This window comes from Aspergillus aculeatinus, assembly GCF_003184765.1.
Source record: "Aspergillus aculeatinus CBS 121060 unplaced genomic scaffold BO66scaffold_28, whole genome shotgun sequence".
NCBI classification, from domain to species: domain Eukaryota; kingdom Fungi; phylum Ascomycota; class Eurotiomycetes; order Eurotiales; family Aspergillaceae; genus Aspergillus; species Aspergillus aculeatinus.
The window spans coordinates 464,068-483,358 of record NW_020291497.1 but is presented as its reverse complement, the minus strand read 5'-3'; the positions used below and the strand labels follow the sequence as shown (position 1 = coordinate 483,358).

Genomic DNA, 19,291 nt, shown 5'->3' with positions numbered 1-19,291 from the left:
CCCCGGTCGCTCGCCTGTAGCCGGGGTTGTGTGTCGCCATCCAATCCATCCTTCAACCCACCGCGTCTGCTTGAAGTGGCGTATCACCTGTCAACAATTTAAACTGCAGCGTTGCCCCTCCTGATCGGGCCTGTTTGCTGTTTCTTGCGCCTGTCAACTTGACTCAGCACTGCTCTCAACGCATATCTACTCATTTCTGCTAGATCTAGGCAAACAGGCGCGTCTGTCTCAGTTCGCCTACTCGCTCTCCGGCTCCGACTCGCATTGCCCTCACTGATCGTGATCGTGACCGTGTCCGTCCCCTCCGTGTGGGGGAGGAGGGAGTTGTGCTGCGGGGTGAACAACCCAAACCGGCTGCAGAGCCAAGATCCCTCCCCGGGGGTGATTGCGATCGCAAAATAATAATAAAAAAAAAAGAACAAAAAACAAAAAAAGAGACAACGTGGACGACATCCTTCGACCTGGTCCGGTTGTATCACCCGCCCCAGTGGCCCAGTGCCAATCAGCACTTGCTGTGCTGTTTCGGCTGCTTATCAGCCAGTTCGCTCGCCACCAGTTGGTCTAGTTGGTCGTCCGAAAAAAGCGAGCGGTCGCCAGTCCCGTCGCCAACCGAATCGCTCAGCGCTGCATCTGACGACCGGAATGCCTGGTCAGGTTGGGCCCGACTCTCCTCCTGCTCCTCATCCTCCTCCTCCTCCTCCTTCGGCCTCGTCCAGCTCGTCCGTCCGTGCAGCTGGTTCCTACTCTGACACTTCACCACGCAATGTCTCCCGGTTCTCGTCACAATATCTTAGCTTGTCACCACCCGTTGCCCGTGAGGAAATGATGCCGCCGCCGCCGCCGCCACCGGGTGAGGGTCATCCGCCGGGCGCATCCGCAGATGTGCCCGATCCAGCACTGTCCACAGCCGTCGCCGCCCCCGAGCCTGGTCTCGACATGAGCGATCCACGCTTGTCGGCCTTTATGGCCGTTCCGCAATATCCCAATGCCTCGAGCGACGCTGCCCCTGTCGCGGTGACGGAGATCGTCAACGCTGTGATGGAGCCGCCGGAATTCGCCCACTACGGTCACGGTCATCTAGCCGACCAAGCGACTCCCCGCCTCACCTCGTCCTCTCCCCCGGGAGAGTGGTATGTCTCCGACTCGGAGATGACCGATGCGCTTTCGGACGTTGGTGGCGTACCGCTGGGGCCATACATGGGCGATTATGACGATACCCCCGGCGCAGAGTATGCGCATGATATAGCCTCGACGATCTCCGATATCACCGATGACGATGAAACGACCGACCTGATCATGGATTACGAACCTTCGATCGCGGCGGAACGACTTCCCGCCCTGTCTGGGCTGGATGATGACCCCGATGACACCTACAAATTCTACATGGACGACGGCGATGAGGAATCCGATTTCGAGGATGCTGAGGCGCGGGTCCGTCGCAGCACGGCCGCTTTATCGGAAGTGGACTTTGATGGATTCTATCAAGGATTGGACGCCGGCTACGCGCCGCAATTTTCAGATATTGTTCCCGGCGCTGCTCACGACGACTCCAATGCTTCATTCTCTGAGGGTGATGACTCGAGCGGTGTCGAAGCGCCGAATGAGCAGCATGTCGCGGACCCGCTCACCGGGATGGGTAAGTGTCTCCTTGTCCTGCGTCCTATGTATGGATTCTAAACAGCCCTCACAGTGAAAGAACGGAACTTGACCATCGACCAATTCATCGGACAATGGCTCTGTCAGTCTTACACCGCTTCCATCACTGGATTTACAATGGGCCCCGTCCCTCTGTCCCGCAGTGCGGTCGCTAGTCTGCTTTCGTGGATGCCGCCGGCCAAAATTGTCCGGCCGGCTGGGTATCGATGGGACTTCTTTGATATCCAGCAGATCCCCTGGAAGGAAGCACTGCAGGTGAAACGATCCTATGCGCGGAACTTGCGAGATCAGTCATATACGTCCTATCATAACCTGGAGTATTCGCGCCAACGGCCGGGCGCGCGACTGGCACGGGACGAAACCTATTTTCGCGAAAAGGCCATGTACACGGAACACAAAGCCAGCATCGAACACTTCCAGCTGCGGAACCTGATGTCCGCGGCGGCGTATAATACGGTGCACTTTGCGCACGAATGCAAGGTCTACTCCTGGGTTCCCGCGTACGATGATCTGCGGTGCATGATCGATCTATCGAAACCGACCGTGGAGTCCGGCCTACAGGGGTCGATGAAGATTTCAACGATGCGGTCGGCGCATGACATTACTATTGCGGGCGGTTTCGCCGGGGAATACGCGTTACGAGCCATGGGCACGGATGGGCCCGGGATGGCGGGGTATGTTACCCAAGATCCGAGCGGGATCACGAATCACGTCGACATCGTTCCGAGTCGCAGCAGCGGGTCGCCGCTGGGGGTGTTTGCGTCCAACGACCGGCATCTCCGGGTTCTGGACTGCGAGACCAACACGTTTGTCGCGGACTACGAGCTCTCGCGCGCCATCAACTGCACGGCGACGGCGCCGGACGGGCGTCTGCGGGCGGTGATCGGCGACTCGCCGGATGCGTGGGTGGTGGAGGCGGACAGTGGGCGCCCGGTGCATCCACTGCGGGGCCACCGCGACTTTGGGTTTGCGTGCGCGTGGTCGCCGGACATGCGGCATATCGCGACGAGCAACCAGGACAAGACGGCGATCATCTGGGACGTGCGGATGTGGCGCATGCTGCAGAAGATCGAGTCCGACGTGGCGGGATACCGGTCGGTGCGATTCTCGCCGGTTGGGGGCGGGTCGCGGACGTTGCTGCTGTGTGAGCCGGCGGACCGGATCACGATTGTCAACGCGCAGACGTACCAGAGCCGGCAGGTGCACGACTTCTTCGGGGAGATTGGCGGGGCGGACTATTCGCCGGACGGCAGTACGATCTGGGTGGCCAACACGGACGAGCATTTCGGGGGGTTCATGCAGTACGAACGACGCCAATGGGGGCAACGGTATGGGCCGCAGGGGCTGCCGAATGAATGGGTGCGGGACGGGGAGCTGGACGAGGACGAGCGCTGTGTTCTGAGTGAGCGCGAGCGGCAGCAGCGGGTGCTGTGGAATCTGACGGACGAGGAGCATGAGGCGTTGATCTTGTGAGTGTGAATAGTGGTGGTGGTGGTGGTGGCTTATGATTTACGTGATTGCATTGTTTAGCGGAGATACCATTGAATGTGTATACAGACTCGAGTACTGGAGTACTCACACCAGCATATTTGTATTTGTATAGTACCTAGTAGCTTGCATGAATTGCATGAATTGCATCATGGTGCATGAGACGAGCACAAGATGAGCACAAGACGAGCACAAGATGGCATGGCATACGTACGTAGGGAGGGAGTCCATTGGGCCGAATACGAGTGGTGGCTGTCCGAGTGGCGTGGCTGAGGCAGGAAGTGGTGGATCCGAGACTAACTACTATTACTTACTACTAGGTAACTTACACTGCAGGCTAGCGATCGACCCCGCCGATCTACACCGCTTCAGCCACAAGTGGTGGTGACTGACTGTGACTGCCCCTCATTACGTACGTAAATAAACCAGCTGATCGACCACTACCCTTCGTCCTTCTCCTTCTTCTCCTTTTCTTCCTCCTCTTTTTATCTTCTGCTACTCATCTGTATCTGCTGACATCTACATTCACATTTACCTTCACATCCCAACACAGTTACAGCCACAGCCAGTTACAGTCTAAGACTGACTCGATCCTCACCATGTCCTTCTCCAACTTCATCTCCTCGGCCATCGAGCAGGCCGCCAGCAACTACGCTGGTGGGAACAGCGGCAGCAACAACAACAACAACAGCAGCAGCAGCGGTAACGCCCATCACGGTCAGGGGCAGGGCGGTTCCTATGGTGGTGAGCAGCAGGGTGGGTATGGGGGCGAGCAGAGCTATGGCTCCCAGGGTGGTTACGGTGGTGGTCCCCAGGGTGGTTACGGCGGTCCCCAGGGCGGATACGGCGGCGAGCAGGGCGGCTACCAGCACCAGCACCAGCAGCACCAGCAGGGCGGATACAGCGAGGGCGGCTACGGCGGAGGTCCCCAGGGCGGTTCCTACGGCGGCAGCAACGAACAAAGCTACGGCTCCCAGGGCGGTTCCTACGGCGGCAGCAACGAATACGGCCACAACCCCCCCTCCCACAACCCCAGCTACGGCAACGCTCCCTCCTACGGCGGCGGCAGCAGACCCAGCTACGACGACGTCTCCTCGGCGACCAGCCACGCCGAATCGCACAGCGCGGGCACCGGCTCCTCGGACCTCTTCCAGAAGGCGCTGGGCTACATCACCAACCGCCATTCCTCCCAGGAGGAGGACGACGACATCGACGAGTCCCAGATGGTGCAGTCGCACCAGGCCGTGTACAATTCCAACGAGGGCCAGCAGCATGATTCCAAGACCCTGGGCGCTGGCGCCGCCATGCAGGCGCTGAAGATGTTCACCTCTGGCTCTTCTTCGGGTGCAAGTGGCTCCGGCGGGAAGAATGAGTTCATCGGGCTGGCCATGGCGCAGGCGAGTAAGCTGTGGGAGGAGAAGAGTTCCAGTGGCATGGCTGTATGTATCCGTTACCCCTTTTGGTTTTCTTTTGGTTTTGGGGACGGGGACGGGGTTGTGCTAGACGCAGGCTAATTTGTGTTTTGTGTGGGGGGCACAGTCCGGCGACAAGCAATCCGCCATCAACCAGGCCGCTGAGATGGCGCTGAAGATGTACATGAAGAGTCAGGGCAGTGGGTCGAGTGGTACCGGTGGGCCGGCCGGGTTGTTGAGTTTGGCCAGTAAGTTCTTGTAAGGTTGCGTGCCTTTTTTCGGGCGGTGCGGCTGGGTTGGGTTGGGTTGGGTTGAGCATCGCCGGATGAATGTAGTAGCATCGTCGCTCGCGACGCAGATCCGGATCACAGGGGCCGAGCCGGGAGATTTGCTTGTGTATGTTCTTAGGATGAGAATCTGGATTGGTAGTTATTGCATGTATGCATTGTGTTGAGATCTGTGGACTTTGCGGGAGTGTAGGTTTGAGGCATTTCGTAGTCTTCGAACTTAATCAGGTCTTGTTGGTTTGGGTTAAGGTGGTTGCTTGGTTGGGTTTGGCGAGTGGACACAGATGTTGGGCATTTTTTTGGTGTCCGGGCATTTGGCTGTATGTTGAATGCGTTGAGTGCGTGGATGAAGGTCCGGTTGGGTGTGAGGGCACTATGCACCGACTACCTGCACGAGGTCTACTCTTCAAGGCGGGACGGGACATAACCTCGACTTTCTCGAACTGCTCCGCTCCAGTCTCTCTGAGCTACTTTGTGAGCGGACTGACTACATCACCCGAGAAGCCATTGCAATATAGACAGTGTATGTATTCTTAGGCGGATCTACCATCTTCCTTCACTGACAAGACAATGCAAACGTCTATTTACTTCTCCCAGCTATCCGGGTATAAAAGAAACCAACACTTTCGTCCCTCCCACGCAGCCCAGCTCCATGCCCCACCGCCACCACTCTCTTCAACAAGCATCTACCACTCATTTAACCGACCCCCATGATCGAGGCGGTGATCGAGGCACTACCAGTCATCGTCGTCGTCCTGATGATGCCCCTGCATCGCATTCTGCCGCGCCTTCAACGCCTCCGCCAATCCACCCGCTAGACTCGCGTTGGACGCGCTGTTCGGCGTCGCCCGGCCGCTACCTCCCGACGAATCGTGCGCCGAGTTCATGCTCACCGCGCTGTCTCTGGGTGCCGGGGGCGGCGCCGGCGCCATCTTGCGTCCGGCCATGTTCGGCCGTTTCATCGGCGGCGCGGGCGGCGCAGGTTTGGCTTTGGCTTTTGCGGCCGCGGCCGCGCCGTTGGTCGCCGGGATGGGGCTGGCGCGTGCGGTGGCCGGAGGAGGCGGCGGGGGCGCGGGTTTGGGGGTCGCGGCCGCGACGACTTGTTCTTCCAGGTAGGCTTCCGGGGTCCAGCCTTGGACGGACGTGGTCATGTTCATGCAGAGCCACCAGCCTGATGTCTTGTTAGTATGGTACTGCGATGGTCCGACACACAGGTTTGCTTACCGTTACCCTCCTTGGACACGATCTGCACGATCTCGCCGGCTCGAATGGACAGCTCGTTCGAACGGTCGCTGTTGAAGTCGTACAAGACCTTGGCCGTGGCCTTCTTCGGGGCTGGGGGCCCCGTGGGCGGAGGAGGTGGGGGTGCTCGCACTGATCCAGATGATGCAGTGCGGGTATGGGACGCGGCGGCAACGGCGGCCACAGGCTGAGGCACCGGGCGAGCCTGGGCGGCAGGTTGAGGCGCGGGCGGGGGTGGTTGCACGGCAGCTGCAGCTGCTGGCTGCTGAGGCAGTGGCTGGCGCGCCGGGGCAGGTCGCGACGCCAGCTTCGACGGGCCACCGCCCGGTCCGCCAGGCCGCAGCAGCTTGCCTGTCGTGACGGGCCGTGCAGCGACCTGCTTCGGGCGGGGGGTGGGCTTGGAGACTGAAGTGGCGGGCTCGCCGGCACTGGTGTGGATCGTGCTACTCTTGTAGCTGTCCACGTTCGACGATCCCGGATCCTTGACCACCTTCACGGTGGCCAGCTTGCCAGGTTTTTTGTTGTATTCGATGCTACACAGCGTCAGTAAAACGGCCATCATCGCCACTCAGAAAGAAACTTACTGGTCGGCGATCTTCAGGTTCAACTGGCCGCGGAGAGCGTTGCTGAGATGGGTAAAAAATTCCGTCTTGAAAACGCAGTTCACCAGAGGATCGGGCTCCTGTCCGCCCACCACCAGAGAGAACCAGTCATCCCGGCAATTGGACGTGCTGACGGACTTGATAGCACCAATTGGTACCGTCGTCTCCGACGAGATCTGGAGCTGATTGTTGACAAACGTTTGCGCTACAATATATACATGTCGATTTGTCTGTTTTGGTTAGTCCACGTCCAAATACCCCTGGGCCTGCAACGTACCAGAACAAGAATACGAGGTGAAGGCTTGCTGGACCGTCCGAATTTGGACACCAGAACCTCCCCACGACACGAGAAAAGAATATTCTCCGATCCTGGATTCGTCAGCCGAGGTCATGCCAAATGCGAAGAGCAGAACACATACCGCTAATGCCTGCACCGTTACGAATCATCTCCCCAGGTCCACCCTTGTTGCCGATCCCCACGTAATCTCCCAAGAACCGACGCGAGCCGAGCAAACTCATCCTCCGACGCTCTTTACGGTTCTGCAGCACCTGGTGACCCTGGTCACGCAGCTTGATGAACTCAAGACCACCAGTCATCCGACGCCAGAAGCGCTGAATGCGAATCGCGCACTCGGTCCGGTAGCGCAGGTAATTGCGCCAAGCGCGCTGGATCCGGATCGCCATGTTGTGCCAGTAGCGGTCGCGCATGGCCTCCAGCGCGAACAATGTCTCCGGAGTCTTGACGAAAACCTTGGTGATACCCATCTGGTACTCTTCGGTGGGAATGCTGGTATCCTTCAGGATCTGCCGAGCACCAGACTCGGCATCGCCTGTCCACGTGTAGTCACCAGCGTATGAGGTCTTGGGCGACAAAAGGTAGAACCGCTCCACGAATTTGTCAAAGGTTTGGCGGTAGGCGAAACCCGCACGACGGATCCGAACGTTTTCCTGCAATCCCAGATATTTGATCTGGTGCAGAACATTGCCCACGTTATACTCCCTAGGAGCCTTATTATCGTTCGGCTTGATCGTACGGATGTACGACGGCTGAGCCTTCATCAGAGTCGCCACAAGGTCGTTGGCAGAAGCCTTGATCTTGTCGCTTGCAGTCGGTGGGCGTCTCTTGTCGTCCTGGTTGACCTGGTTGGGGAACAATGTGTGAACGAACTGGTTGCCACTGGATCCCACAAGGTTCAACAGATCCTTGAGCAGCTGGTCCTTGTTCTTGTCGGTCATTCCTTCCACAGCATAGCTGACATCACCCGCGTAGTGCTTGACAATGAATTGACCTTGTCGGCTCTCGAAGTTCGGGTTCTGACCCAAGAAGTTGAGTCTCCCAACAAAGGTGTTGTCCGCGGCGCTCGAATCGGCGTGTGCGGTAGCGCAAGCGTCGTTGAGCGCAGCAAAAACACCGGGAGGCCGCTTGTCTTCGATCAGCGAACACACGACCTTGTTGTCGAAGTACTTGATCGGAGTCCATTGAATCTGCTCGCGCGCATATTCATCCTGCTCCGCCTTCAAAGTCAACTGAATGAAAATCTGCTGCAGCTTTTCGTTGACGTAGTTGATGCACAGCTGTTCGAACGAGTTCTTTTCGAAAATCTCGAACCCATAAATATCCAAGATACCGATGGAGTTGGTGATCGCACCTCGGGCGGTCAGCGACGAGTTGACACGTCCCACGATCCAGTCAAACAAGTTGAAGTAGATGGCCTTGGCCAATGCGTCACGGACAGCCACGGCTTGCACCGTGTTCAAGGGAACCTCGTAGACCGACCCTCGGCGGCCGCCACGGGCAGTCTCCATCAGACGGATGGTGAGCGCCTTGTTGACTTGCGCAGCATCGACCTCTAGCAGATATGCGACGAAATCGACAACCGACTGGTCCGTAATGGCGGCATTTCCTGAATCATCCTCGGCGAATGTGACGTTTCCTATCCACAGGATGGCAGCCAACATCCGGAACACGTTGTCTTGTTCGGGTTCGCTCATACCAATCACACCCATTGCATTCAAAGTATCCCGAAACTCCGCCGCATCATCGACTCCTGGCACATCGAAACACTTCGAGCGACTCGTGTATACGTAGGACTGGGGTTGTTGTACACCGAAATTGTCTACCTAATGTGTCAGCTGCGTACCAATCGATGCCTCCCCAATGCCACATACCTCGGTATTTCTGCGGCGCAGCTTTGGTAAATTGGTAGAAGATGTGGAAGTTTCGCTCATTCGTGATCTGCCCCACGACTCTCGATTTCTCCAACAAGTAGTTGGTGATGTTGGCACCCACGGGCTCTCCCTGGGCGTTGAATTCCAACTCCAAGTACTTTCCGAAACGCGACGAGTTGTTGTTGCGCAAAGTCTTTGCGTTACCGAAGGATTCCAGCAACGGGTTGGTGGCCAAAACCATGTCTTTCGTCTGCTGGATCGATGAGTCGGTACCCCCCGATACGTTGGCGATGTACTGCATCAGGCGCTTGGCCGCCTCCGTCTTTCCGGCACCCGACTCTCCCGAAATAATCACACACTGGTTATCCTTGTATGACTTCATGTTGTAGTAGGCGGATTCGGCGACGGCGAACACATGGGGCGGGACTTCGAGTCGGTTCTTACCCCGGTAGGAGTCGAGCACTTGATCGGTATAGATCCCCACTATGCGGAAAGGGTCAGGCACGCGACCAGCGGGGGAGGGGAGCGGTAGGTTTCAGGGGCAACGATACTTACAGTCGCGAAAAGGGTTGACGGACACCAACACATGTCCGATATAAGTCTATTTGGGCATTGAGAAGCATGGTTAGTGAGACGCACTCGCAGCGCTTGGCTGTGCGACTGGGCGGGGGGAGGGGAAGTGGTGGCCGGCTTACGTAGATTTCATCGTGTTCGAAGCGGAGCTTCAGGTTATCGTTGATCGCTTCATTGGAGATCTTACTGAGCAGGGTGAGATCGGAAACACCAATTTCCTTCTTCTTTGTGCTCTCGAAGGTGGCCTTCTTGACCTGCGGCTTGCCCGCTTGTCGTCCGTCGCCCACATCCGCCGCCTTGGAGCGACCGAACCTCTTCTTCTCCCCGCCGGCCGGGCGTCGCGAGTGTCCCTGATGAAGGATCGGGGTCAGCGGAGTTCGAGTGGATTGGCAATGTGATGATGTCGTCTGTAGTAGGTGGCTGGGGACTTTCAACTCACCATGGTTGTTGTGAGTTCCGATCAGCCCGGAACTTGCGCCCAAGCGTCAAGATATCTGTCCTATCAGTTGCGGGTGGTATAGAGTATATCGTGTTTGGGAGAGAATCAGGAATGAACACAAGGAGGAAGGTGGTTCATTCCAGAGATTCAAGGAGAGATAATTGTGAATAGTAGTTCTAGAAGATAGAAGAGAAGGGGAGGGGAAAGAAAAAGAGGTTCTATACGGAGGAGGAGGGAGGGAGGGAGGCAGGAAGAATGACGAATGGTGCCTGTGTGGTGGAGGACGGAGGAGGAGGAGATGACTGACTGACTGCGGACCGTCGGTCGAGGACAGTACGCGGGCGGTTCCTCGCTGCCGATGGGGCCTGCGCCACACTAGGATTAGTTAACTTTTCTCTCGGGGCCTTTCTTACTCAGCCGAATACGCGCAATCAATCACCAACTACGGAATCATTCCCTGTGTGTCTGTCTGTCTTGGACAACAAACTGTCCCCTCCGGATTGTGGATTTCTGCCTAGAGGCAAATCGATCGCAAATTGCTTGCCTCAGACCCTGACGCTAAGCTCTTCCATCTTGTCTCCTTCCTGGGCCGTGGAATTGGGATTTTTCATGAATACAGCTGCGATAGCCCAAATCACAGCGCAGTACGGAGTACAGTACATCTATCTATATGTGGCTGGAACTATTTTTGTGTTCCTGCCCAAGTGCGGGATTGCTTCCCCCTCACTACGTCACGCCTGCAGTCAGTCTCACCTCGCCCTTCTAGCCAGTCTCTGGGACTTTTCGCTACCCATTGACAATGCCCGATAAGGGGTCAGAAAGGGTCAATTACCTGTAAAGTGGTAAAGTGCCAGTCCTTTCCACAAAAAGTATTCTCCATCACCAATTGGGACACAGGCCTTCGGGCCACCCTGACCACCGCCGGAGCAATCTCGCCGTGCCCCACTGCTCGGATATATCCCTCATCCTACCCCTGGATCAATAGTCGCAAGACATTGGGCCACCACAGTCTTTCTGTAAAGAAGGGATGGACAGTACTTTTACTCTTAACAAGACCTAGTAGCAATGAATCCATAACAAGAAACCCATCTGACTGCTGTCAATCGTGGGAATGCCTGGGTTGCGTAGCCGTTTAGACAACAGCATGCCTCTGCTCCGTACCCTGGATGGCATTCAATGCAAGTGGAGCCGTCGTCAACGGCCAACGTCATATACCATGCAACGGTGCAGGGCTCGCACGTGGACCAGGCATATCTTGGAGATTGCTGATGTAGTCCTGGATCGAGGACAGGAGGCATGAAGCGTCTGCAATCGGGATAGTAGGCATTATAGCGGGGAGGGATTCGAGCATTCTATCATAATATCTATTCAGATTCATGGTGAGGTTTCGTCACAGGGAGGATCGATTACATTATTTCCAGTACTACCAATCCATTGAGACTGGATTTGCCGCTTGCGCTGGCGAACGGTGCATCTGACAGCAGATAGGCTACGGCGATTCTTCGAGAGCCACCATCGCTGTGCTGTGCGAGGCGTTTCAAGCGATATAGGGTGTCCTGCCGATTGCACGGGTCAAGGGATACAGGAGTTAAAAGAAGAATTGCGAGGGACCCTGGACTGTGTTGCAAAGGGAACTTGAAATCTATGTCTTGAAGTGTGGAGTCTGATTTCAACATCGATTAGTTGCTGAACCGTCACTGATGGTGGTAGCAGACCTCTCATAACCGTTGATGTTGACAAAATCGGCCCTAGGACTTTCCATATGGGCTGCTCGCGCAACGAGGAACTGAAAATCCCGTGGATACCGGTAGAGATTTCCATGGTTCGAGAGACGCCGTCGGACACGAATACCAGGACAGTGTAAGTGTATCAGAGAGGAGTTGATTAAGTCTATGCGGAACATCATTCCGCTTCTATATATCTAGAACCGGCACCCCTTCAATCTTCTCCCTCCCACGCGGTAATATACAAAGGGTATCCAGAAGCATCAGCAAACCATGTACTCTCCCCGGTGTATCTCCCCAATTTCTATCTCATTATATATACAGAACCGTCACCAAGACAATTAGGCGCCCACTAAGCCTTCTTCGGCTCTGCTTCATGCCCATCACGGCCCACCGGAGCGGGCAATGCCACTGGTGCAGGCTGTTGCGCATCACCGGTCGATGTCGTGCTGACACTCTTGCTCTCGTTGATCACCGCTTCAGCTCGCTGTTCCGCGCTCTCCCCGAACGAGAACAACGACGCCACGCGGGTGAGCAACCCTGGAGTCTCGACCTCCTGGGCCGTCTCCTCCGGCTCTTCCCACACCCAGCGCGGCAGGATCCGCTTCGACGACTTGGACAGCTCCCCATGCTTCGCCTTCAGCTGTAGCAGCTCCTTCTCCAGCGCGATCAGGGCCTCCCTCGTCGCCTTTTCCGTCTGCTCCAGCTCCGCCAGCCGGGTCTCCACGTCCTCCCGGCGCGTTGTCTCCTTCCGGCGCGACCGCCACGATTCGAATACGATCAAGCCCCCCGCCACCAGGAACAAGAACGTCTCACTGATGAACGTCGCACCGGATTCGATGGCCTTGGACTCCGACAGCGGCCGGATGTGCGGCTTGGGCGCCGGTTTGGCCGCCTCTTGGACCTTGGCGAGGGCCGCCTCTTCCGCCTTGGTCTCGGCCTCGGTCTTGGCCGTCGGGGAGGTGGGTTTGAGCTTGCGAAGCTCTGCTTCGGCCGCGGCCCGTTTCTGAGATGCGGCCGTGTCGCGCAGGCTGCCTAGGCGGAGCCGCATGTCGATGCGGTGGAGCCCTTGCGCCATGGAGACGCAGATCCGGCGGAAACGTTCATGCTCGCGAGCCTGTGCTTTGAGTTGGTTCTTCGAAGGTGGTCAGTAGTCATTCACTTGTGGATGGGTTGGCGACGCGGAGTCGGTTGGGAGAAGAGCTTACGGCGATCGGCTTCGACAGTGTGCGGATGACAAGGGAGGAGAGTTTGAGAGTGAGAGACATGATGTGTATAAATTAGGAAAGAAGGATTAGAGATAGACAAGAAGGTTGGTATGAATAGAATCCATGCAGAGTGTTATTAACGAGGTGTGGTCTGGAGATCTTCATGCATTGCGGCTGGGCTGGCTATCGTCTTCGATGGGTCACATATTGCGGAAATCGGTCTGGATTATCAGGCTGGCAATTGACAAGCATGTGCCCGCACTTCAGTAAGCATTAAGTTTAGTGGTGCATAAATGCCGAGACAATACTTGCTGATGTCAGCAATGTGGCCGTTGTTGCGGCAGTCGGATCAATGTTTATCGATTGCCATTTCGGGTAATCCGTTTGGCAAGCCCTGCCTGGCGCTGAGCCCAGCCGGCCGGGGGAACTTTCTCCTTGGTCTTCCCTACATTTACAATACTTATCCCTACCGGACACCTGCTGAACCACCGCCCCCACCTCTCCCTCCCCCCCCCTCCCCGCCCTCTCCCTCAAACACAAAAACTCTTTGGGTTGTGCGGCGTTATATGCATGGCTTTGTGTTTTTAAGCGTCATTGTTTCATAATTTTGTTGATTCCCGGTATGTCTGTCTTGTTGCTGGCCCAGTCTCTTTGCTGCCCTCTTGCTCTGCTTGTCGGTGGTGCTCCCGTTGCTGCCGTGAAAGAGTCCCTCGACCCATCGATCAATGACCGGCGTTGGAGCTCCCCGAGTGGCGACGCGCGCATATCATCTTATCGCTTCACGTTACTAACCTCTCAAAAAGATACTCAGGCATCAATCGGTTCATTATATCCCCCTATTGTCCCATTCGCCCTTCCTTGACTCTCTCGACCGCCCCATCTGATGTTCGCTACGCCCGACTTACTTGCCCGAAGCTGCTGGTCTGTCTCTGGTCGCAAGCATTGATACCCAACTATAAGACGCGACGTCTTGTGAGTGCAACATGTTGGACGCATTGTCACCGCGATCCACCAACCAAGTGATCAGACCAAAGGTGTCGATGGAGCGTAAAGTGCTGGATAAAAACGCTGCCGCTGCCGCTGCCGCTCAGAAATCCTCGTCGTCGAAGAACCATGCGCCACCACCGCCGTCATTAGTCGTTGAGCCCGAGGAGAATGGAGAGCAATACTCGACTGGGGCGTTCCTCGGAAAGGGAGGCTTTGCGATTTGTTATGAGGGGACCCTGCTGCGCAATGGCCGCGTCTTCGCTATGAAGGTAGTCCGGTCTGAGATGGCCCAGAAGAAGATGCAAGAGAAGGTATTGCACTAGACGCGCACTTCGCTGTCGAACGATCACTGACCTTGCCGCGCAGTTCCGAACAGAGCTTCAGATCCATTCGAAAATGCGCCACCCCCATATCGTCGAGTTCCATCGCGCCTTCGCCTTCGACAGCTGCATATATGTCATCCTGGAATTATGCCCGAATGGATCGGTCATGGATATGGTTAGGAAGAGAAAATGCTTGAGCTTACCCGAGGTCCGACGATTCATGATCCAGCTCTGCGGTGCAGTGAAATATCTGCACAAGCGCAATGTGGCACACCGAGACTTGAAGATGGGGAACCTCTTTCTGGACAAGAACATGGACATCAAGGTCGGCGACTTTGGCCTCGCGGCTATGATTGTATCAGAGAAGGACGAAAAGCGAAGGAGAACACTATGCGGCACACCAAACTATATCGCGCCGGAGGTTCTTGATCGGAGCAAGGGTGGACACACTCAGAAGGTGGATATTTGGTCATTGGGTGTTATCTGGTAAGTATCCTGAACTACCTTGAACGAACCTCAGGCTAAGTATGTGCAGCTTCGCTATGCTTACAGGTTACCCGCCATTCCAATCTAAAACGCAAGAAGAGATCTATAAGAAAGTTCGAAACCTGACATATGTCTGGCCCAAGGGGGCCGAGTGCGCCAACCACATTCCCGAAGAGGCTAAAACCCTCGTGAGCTCGTGTCTCAATCTGTCAGAAGATGAACGCCCCGAACCGGATGACCTGGTTGAGCATCCATTCTTCAGCATGTACGAGGGCTGCATACCGAAACGTCTAGATCCGAGAAGCTGCCTCAACAGGCCTGTCTGGTTGAGACCGGACGAGCCTCGTGGCGATCACATGATGATGGGTTATAGTTTGGAGTACGACGACAGGCTTTCTGGATATATAGAACACGTGGATGACCCAAGTCAGCGATATGCCATATGTAGAGCCGCGTTCTACACGCTATGCGGAGTGGGCCGGAAACCGGATGGCTCTGCGCGCAAGGCTGTGGGCAGAAACTGCTCGAAGTCCGCTTATGCCGAGTGTTTAATTGAGGAAGAAAGAGGTTTCCAGCCGGTCATCCCGTTGCCGGAGGACATTGTGTACAAATACCCCAATGTACCAGATGGAGATTGGAGTGACCCGGTATCTGCTCTCTTGGCCCGAAAGGATGGTTCCTCATTCGACGAGAGTGTGCTTTCCAGGAAAAGCAGTGGATCTGTACGTGCTAATGCAGCTTCAATTACCCGCACTCAAGCAGCACTGGCCGCTGCGCAGCAGCGACGGAAGGAGTCTCAGAGCCACGCAGCGACGCTCCGGCAGCAGGCTGCTACTGGCAGAGGATCTGTCCGGAAAATATCCGCGATCTGCGAACCTCCAGCCGCAGCAGCACGGGCTGTTTCCGACGGAAGAGGTGTCGACTCTAACGTTGCAGCTACAGGGCCCATTCCCACAGGTGGACTGGCTGAACGCCCTATCCGAGCGCGCCGCGGCGTGGCGGCGTCCTATTCTAGCTCGTTGCGCGACTTGGATCGAAATATTCCTTCGCAAGCGTTGTCGAGCAATGGTCCCGGCATACTTACTATTGGCAAAACGCGATCACAGTCCCGTAGGCTAGAGGCTGCTAGCCAAGAAAGCACACAGACGATGCCGGTTGTGCAAGAGCGCGTGGTGTCGGCAACAGCAGACAGCAAACCTGTGAAAGCACGCCAATCATCCCTCCGCTCAGCCCCAAAGGCGGAGCCCACTGAAGCATCAAAGCCAAGGTCAGAGCCTAAGGGGTCTTCCAGCGAAGGCTCGACCGGGGAGCGAAAACTTGTGCGTTCTGAGACACAGTCTTCACAGTCGACCAACAGTTCCAGCAGCAGGGCGACTACCTCATCGGGTACCAAGCCACGATCGACGTTAGGGGCTCATCCTCTCTTTCACTCGAGTGACCCCTGCGAGATACTCCCAAGGACATCGCTCGAAGATGTGAATACCGACCTGAGACACATGCTAGCTAACATGGTACCGCACTCTGCAGCACGAAGGAGGGCAGGGCTGCGCAGAACGCCTCACTCGTATGTCATCAAATGGGTCGATTACACTAATCGGTACGGAATCGGCTATGTGCTGGACGATGGCAGCGTGGGGTGTCTATTCAAGGCTGAGCACAGCCAGCAAGCGAGTGGCGTGGTGGTACGGGACGGCGAAAGACATATTCGCCGGAAAGCCCGTAGCCAGGAGGATGAGCAGTACGTATACCCGGAAGCTGACCAGCTGATTCCACGACACGGGAAGCCGGTAGAATTCTACGAAAATTGTAATCTGAACTTTTCCGAATGCCGCGGCGGAATTCGGAAAGCGTCCATTTCGCCGTCACTATTCGAAGTGAAGAGTTCTTCCAGTGGCTCGTCAGGTTCTGGTATCAAAGTCCGCACCAATTCGGGCATTGACTGTGCGCGTGCGGATGCGGAGAAGATCAAACGTGTCAAGTTGGTTGATCAGTTTGGCAAGTACATGATTGGGTCTCTTGGTCGACATGGTGACGAAACCCTTGTCGAAGACGAATTGACCATCGACAACCCAGGCCAGTTCATCAAATTCTACCAGCGACTGGGCAATGTGGGCGTCTGGGGATTTGGAGACGGCGCATTTCAGGTTAGTACACTAAACTTCAGTCAGAAAGGCCATGCGGATTAACTGTCTTGTAGTTCAACTTCCCCGATCACACCAAACTCGTCATTTCTCCAGGGCGCACGAGAAGTTCGTCGCCGTGGGTTGACTTCTATCATCTCTCACCTTCGGCTGCGCGGTACCTGAGCGCCAAAGGAAGAATGCACCCCTCTGGGTTTGACACACGGGCTGTAGCGTCGGACGAAGTTTCCACGTTCCTCAGCATTGCCTACGGCGGTAGTGCCAGTGCAGCCGACGACCGAATCCGCGATGTTCTTGACGCGAACCTATTCATGCAAAAGATCATCTTCATCAAGGAGGTCATGAAGGGTTGGATCAAGCAAGGGCGGCTAGGAGGGCGGCCGTCATCTTCTGAAGGTCTCAGTGCGCTTGAAATCTTCTGGGAGGGCTCCCAGGAACGCGCCCACGCAGGCAGCAGCGGCAGCAAGTTTGTTTGGGTGACCGTCGGCGCGCCAGGAGGAGATGGAGAGTACCGGTCCATCTCCTTGAAGGATAAGAAGGGAGAGGGGGAGGTCGAAGAGGAGGTCGAAGCGCTACGGGAGCGTCTTCGGATGCTAGGAGTACCAACATAGGCCTTGTCCGGGCCGTTTGCCATTAACGATTTTACGAATGATTGCACTCGCTTCTTTTTTCCTTGTGTCATCGGGTTCAGGCTTGCATGCCTACTGGCTCTTTGCCGGTCTGCGTCTGTGGTCAGTCTATCTTTCTGAGCGGTGCTGTTATGGCATACATGGAGCTTCGGCTGCGTATAATACTAGCATATAAAATTTGATCATCGGTGCTCCACAAGTGTGCCTGGTAATTGTAGATAAAATGCCTGGAAGCTCGCCGTCTCAACCAGTCCTCGAGCTCTCTCAGCTTCAGCCTTATCCACATCGACCGAGACAAGAAATCTCACTTCAGCAACCTGCGCTGCTCATCCTCCAAGATCTCCGGCAGCGTCGCCTCCAGACTCGGCCGCGAAGGCGTCCACCCCAGCACCTTGGCCGCCCTCCTCGCCCTCCCCCGCGAGTTCAGCCCCCAGCTCAGCGACTCAAACCCAGCGAACTTCTTCCCCTCCTCCAAGCTGATCTGCTCCGCCCTCGACTGCCCGATCAAGCCCAGCTCAGCCGCATACTTGGCGATCGCCCGCGACAGCTCCCCCCAGACATGCTCGCCATTCTCGGCGAGGTAGTAGGCGCGCGCGCCCCAGCGCTCGCGGTCGTTGGCGTTGCTTCCATCGCGCTGACGACCATCTCTGTCAGCCACGGCCGCCTCGACCAGCAAGACATACAGATCGCTGAGGTCGTGCACGTGCACATTGTTCCAGATGGATTTTCCCGCGCCGATGATGGGCGCTTTTTGGAGCTCGAGCGTCACGCGCGCCAGCTCGTAGACTTGCCGGCCGCGGCGGGAGGACGGGCCTCTCCCTCTTCCTGTTCGGTGTTGTCAACAGCAGTTTCCACCCAGATACACGCATCATGATAGAGCTAACGCTAAAGGTGCAAGGGACGAGAACCGGGGCCCGTGGGGCCCGGTGGGGACATACCGTAGATGGTCGGCGGACACACCAGCGCCGTCCGAACGACCTCCCCCCGTTTCGCCCCCGTCTCCAGCACGATCTCGTCCACGTTTCGGTGGAACGCATGCGCCGGCAAGCTCAGCAGCTCGTCCACCCCGTCCCAGTCGTCGTACACCTTGTCGCTGGCCTCGCCGAACACCTCCCGGTCCGTGTCCGCGTACGTCAGGATCCCCGTCCCGCCCGTGTGCAGCCAGTACCCCGGCTTCGCGGGGGTGTGGCCCCTGGCCAGGCCCGCGGCGATGGCCTTGGCTGCGCCCGCGTGGTCCGAGGCGTCGGCTGTGTCTGTTTTCCTGTCTTGTTAGCTATCCTTAAAGATCGGTCGGCTGGGCTGGGCTTTCGGCGGTAGGTATAGCGTAGCAAGACGGGAGCCCTGGGCTGGGGATATCGGAGATAGGTGAATGGGGGTAGGGGATGGGCAGGCAAACGTACGGAGAACAATATCGGCGTCGGCGCTCTCCTTCTCTAACAGCTCGGAGTTGTCGAGGTCGCCGATGACTACCCGCGCGGAGGGGTATTGCTCCTGCACGGCCTGGGCTTTCTCGGCGCTGCGGACTAGCACCGTGTATTGATACTCCGGGTGCTTCTGGATGAGGGCGTAGAGGGCGTCGCCGCCGATGTAGCCGGTTGCGCCGGTGCTGGTGGGGGTTTTGGTTAGTTGAAGTTGGGGGTTTTGACTAATGGAGTGGGGTGGGTGGTGGACTTGCATGAAGATCTTGGGGAGGTGGGTCATTTTTGGTTGCTTTGTGGTATGTGTATTTGTATGTGTATGTAGGTTGGAAATCGATGGTTGTGTTTGAGAGTCTATGTTTGGCATGAATGAGGCCTTGATATAGTATGCAGGCGGAGATGATAGGCCCATGACGTGATGGTTGTTCTACAGTGCTGATTAATAATGCATCTTGAGGTTGAGGCCTGAGGCTTGCCGCAGGTGTAAAAGGGTTGGTGCCTGATCGG

The 19,291-nt window shown here is 56.5% G+C and overlaps 7 protein-coding genes across 7 annotated transcripts; 3 read left to right on the top strand and 4 right to left on the bottom strand.

Annotated features, from left to right (window-relative positions):
• Window positions 1-936: 936 nt before the first annotated feature.
• Window positions 937-3,129, top strand: BO66DRAFT_324605 (WD40 repeat domain-containing protein; the record flags this gene model as incomplete). Its single annotated transcript, XM_025643840.1, has 2 exons — window positions 937-1,636; window positions 1,691-3,129. The coding sequence occupies 2 exons, from the start codon at window positions 937-939 to the stop codon at window positions 3,127-3,129; spliced, it is 2,139 nt and encodes a 712-aa protein (XP_025503368.1).
• A 574-nt stretch (window positions 3,130-3,703) lies between these two features.
• BO66DRAFT_392459 (uncharacterized protein) lies at window positions 3,704-4,857 on the top strand. Its single transcript, XM_025647517.1, has 2 exons — window positions 3,704-4,583; window positions 4,684-4,857. The coding sequence occupies exons 1-2, from the start codon at window positions 3,744-3,746 to the stop codon at window positions 4,816-4,818; spliced, it is 975 nt and encodes a 324-aa protein (XP_025503367.1). The 5' UTR covers window positions 3,704-3,743; the 3' UTR covers window positions 4,819-4,857.
• A 513-nt stretch (window positions 4,858-5,370) lies between these two features.
• BO66DRAFT_375709 (class I myosin myoA) lies at window positions 5,371-10,146 on the bottom strand. The gene is made up of 9 exons (XM_025645665.1): window positions 9,869-10,146; window positions 9,552-9,779; window positions 9,412-9,457; window positions 8,857-9,339; window positions 7,107-8,804; window positions 6,965-7,056; window positions 6,670-6,917; window positions 6,068-6,618; window positions 5,371-6,014 (listed from the first exon to the last, which is right to left on the bottom strand). The coding sequence occupies exons 1-9, from the start codon at window positions 9,869-9,871 to the stop codon at window positions 5,578-5,580; spliced, it is 3,786 nt and encodes a 1,261-aa protein (XP_025503366.1). The 5' UTR covers window positions 9,872-10,146; the 3' UTR covers window positions 5,371-5,577.
• Window positions 10,147-10,721: 575 nt separating this feature from the next.
• On the bottom strand, window positions 10,722-11,544 carry BO66DRAFT_375705 (uncharacterized protein; the record flags this gene model as incomplete). The annotated part of the gene is made up of 2 exons (XM_025645664.1): window positions 10,722-11,220; window positions 11,279-11,544. 2 exons carry the CDS (start codon window positions 11,542-11,544, stop codon window positions 11,076-11,078), a joined length of 411 nt encoding a protein of 136 aa, XP_025503365.1. The 3' UTR covers window positions 10,722-11,075.
• Window positions 11,545-11,998: 454 nt separating this feature from the next.
• Window positions 11,999-12,860, bottom strand: BO66DRAFT_288745 (OPA3 family protein; the record flags this gene model as incomplete). The annotated part of the gene is made up of 2 exons (XM_025643158.1): window positions 11,999-12,727; window positions 12,801-12,860. Coding segments are annotated over 2 exons (789 nt in total), but the record flags the coding sequence as incomplete, so codon positions are not given.
• A 459-nt stretch (window positions 12,861-13,319) lies between these two features.
• Window positions 13,320-17,552, top strand: BO66DRAFT_472024 (putative serine/threonine protein kinase). Its single transcript, XM_025652917.1, has 5 exons — window positions 13,320-13,420; window positions 13,604-14,098; window positions 14,154-14,596; window positions 14,646-16,740; window positions 16,794-17,552. The coding sequence occupies exons 2-5, from the start codon at window positions 13,784-13,786 to the stop codon at window positions 17,346-17,348; spliced, it is 3,408 nt and encodes a 1,135-aa protein (XP_025503363.1). The 5' UTR covers window positions 13,320-13,420; window positions 13,604-13,783; the 3' UTR covers window positions 17,349-17,552.
• Window positions 17,553-17,670: 118 nt separating this feature from the next.
• BO66DRAFT_420963 (nucleoside-diphosphate-sugar epimerase) lies at window positions 17,671-19,160 on the bottom strand (the record flags this gene model as incomplete). The annotated part of the gene is made up of 4 exons (XM_025649921.1): window positions 19,042-19,160; window positions 18,767-18,972; window positions 18,305-18,619; window positions 17,671-18,191 (listed from the first exon to the last, which is right to left on the bottom strand). The coding sequence occupies exons 1-4, from the start codon at window positions 19,149-19,151 to the stop codon at window positions 17,671-17,673; spliced, it is 1,152 nt and encodes a 383-aa protein (XP_025503362.1). The 5' UTR covers window positions 19,152-19,160.
• Window positions 19,161-19,291: the final 131 nt, after the last annotated feature.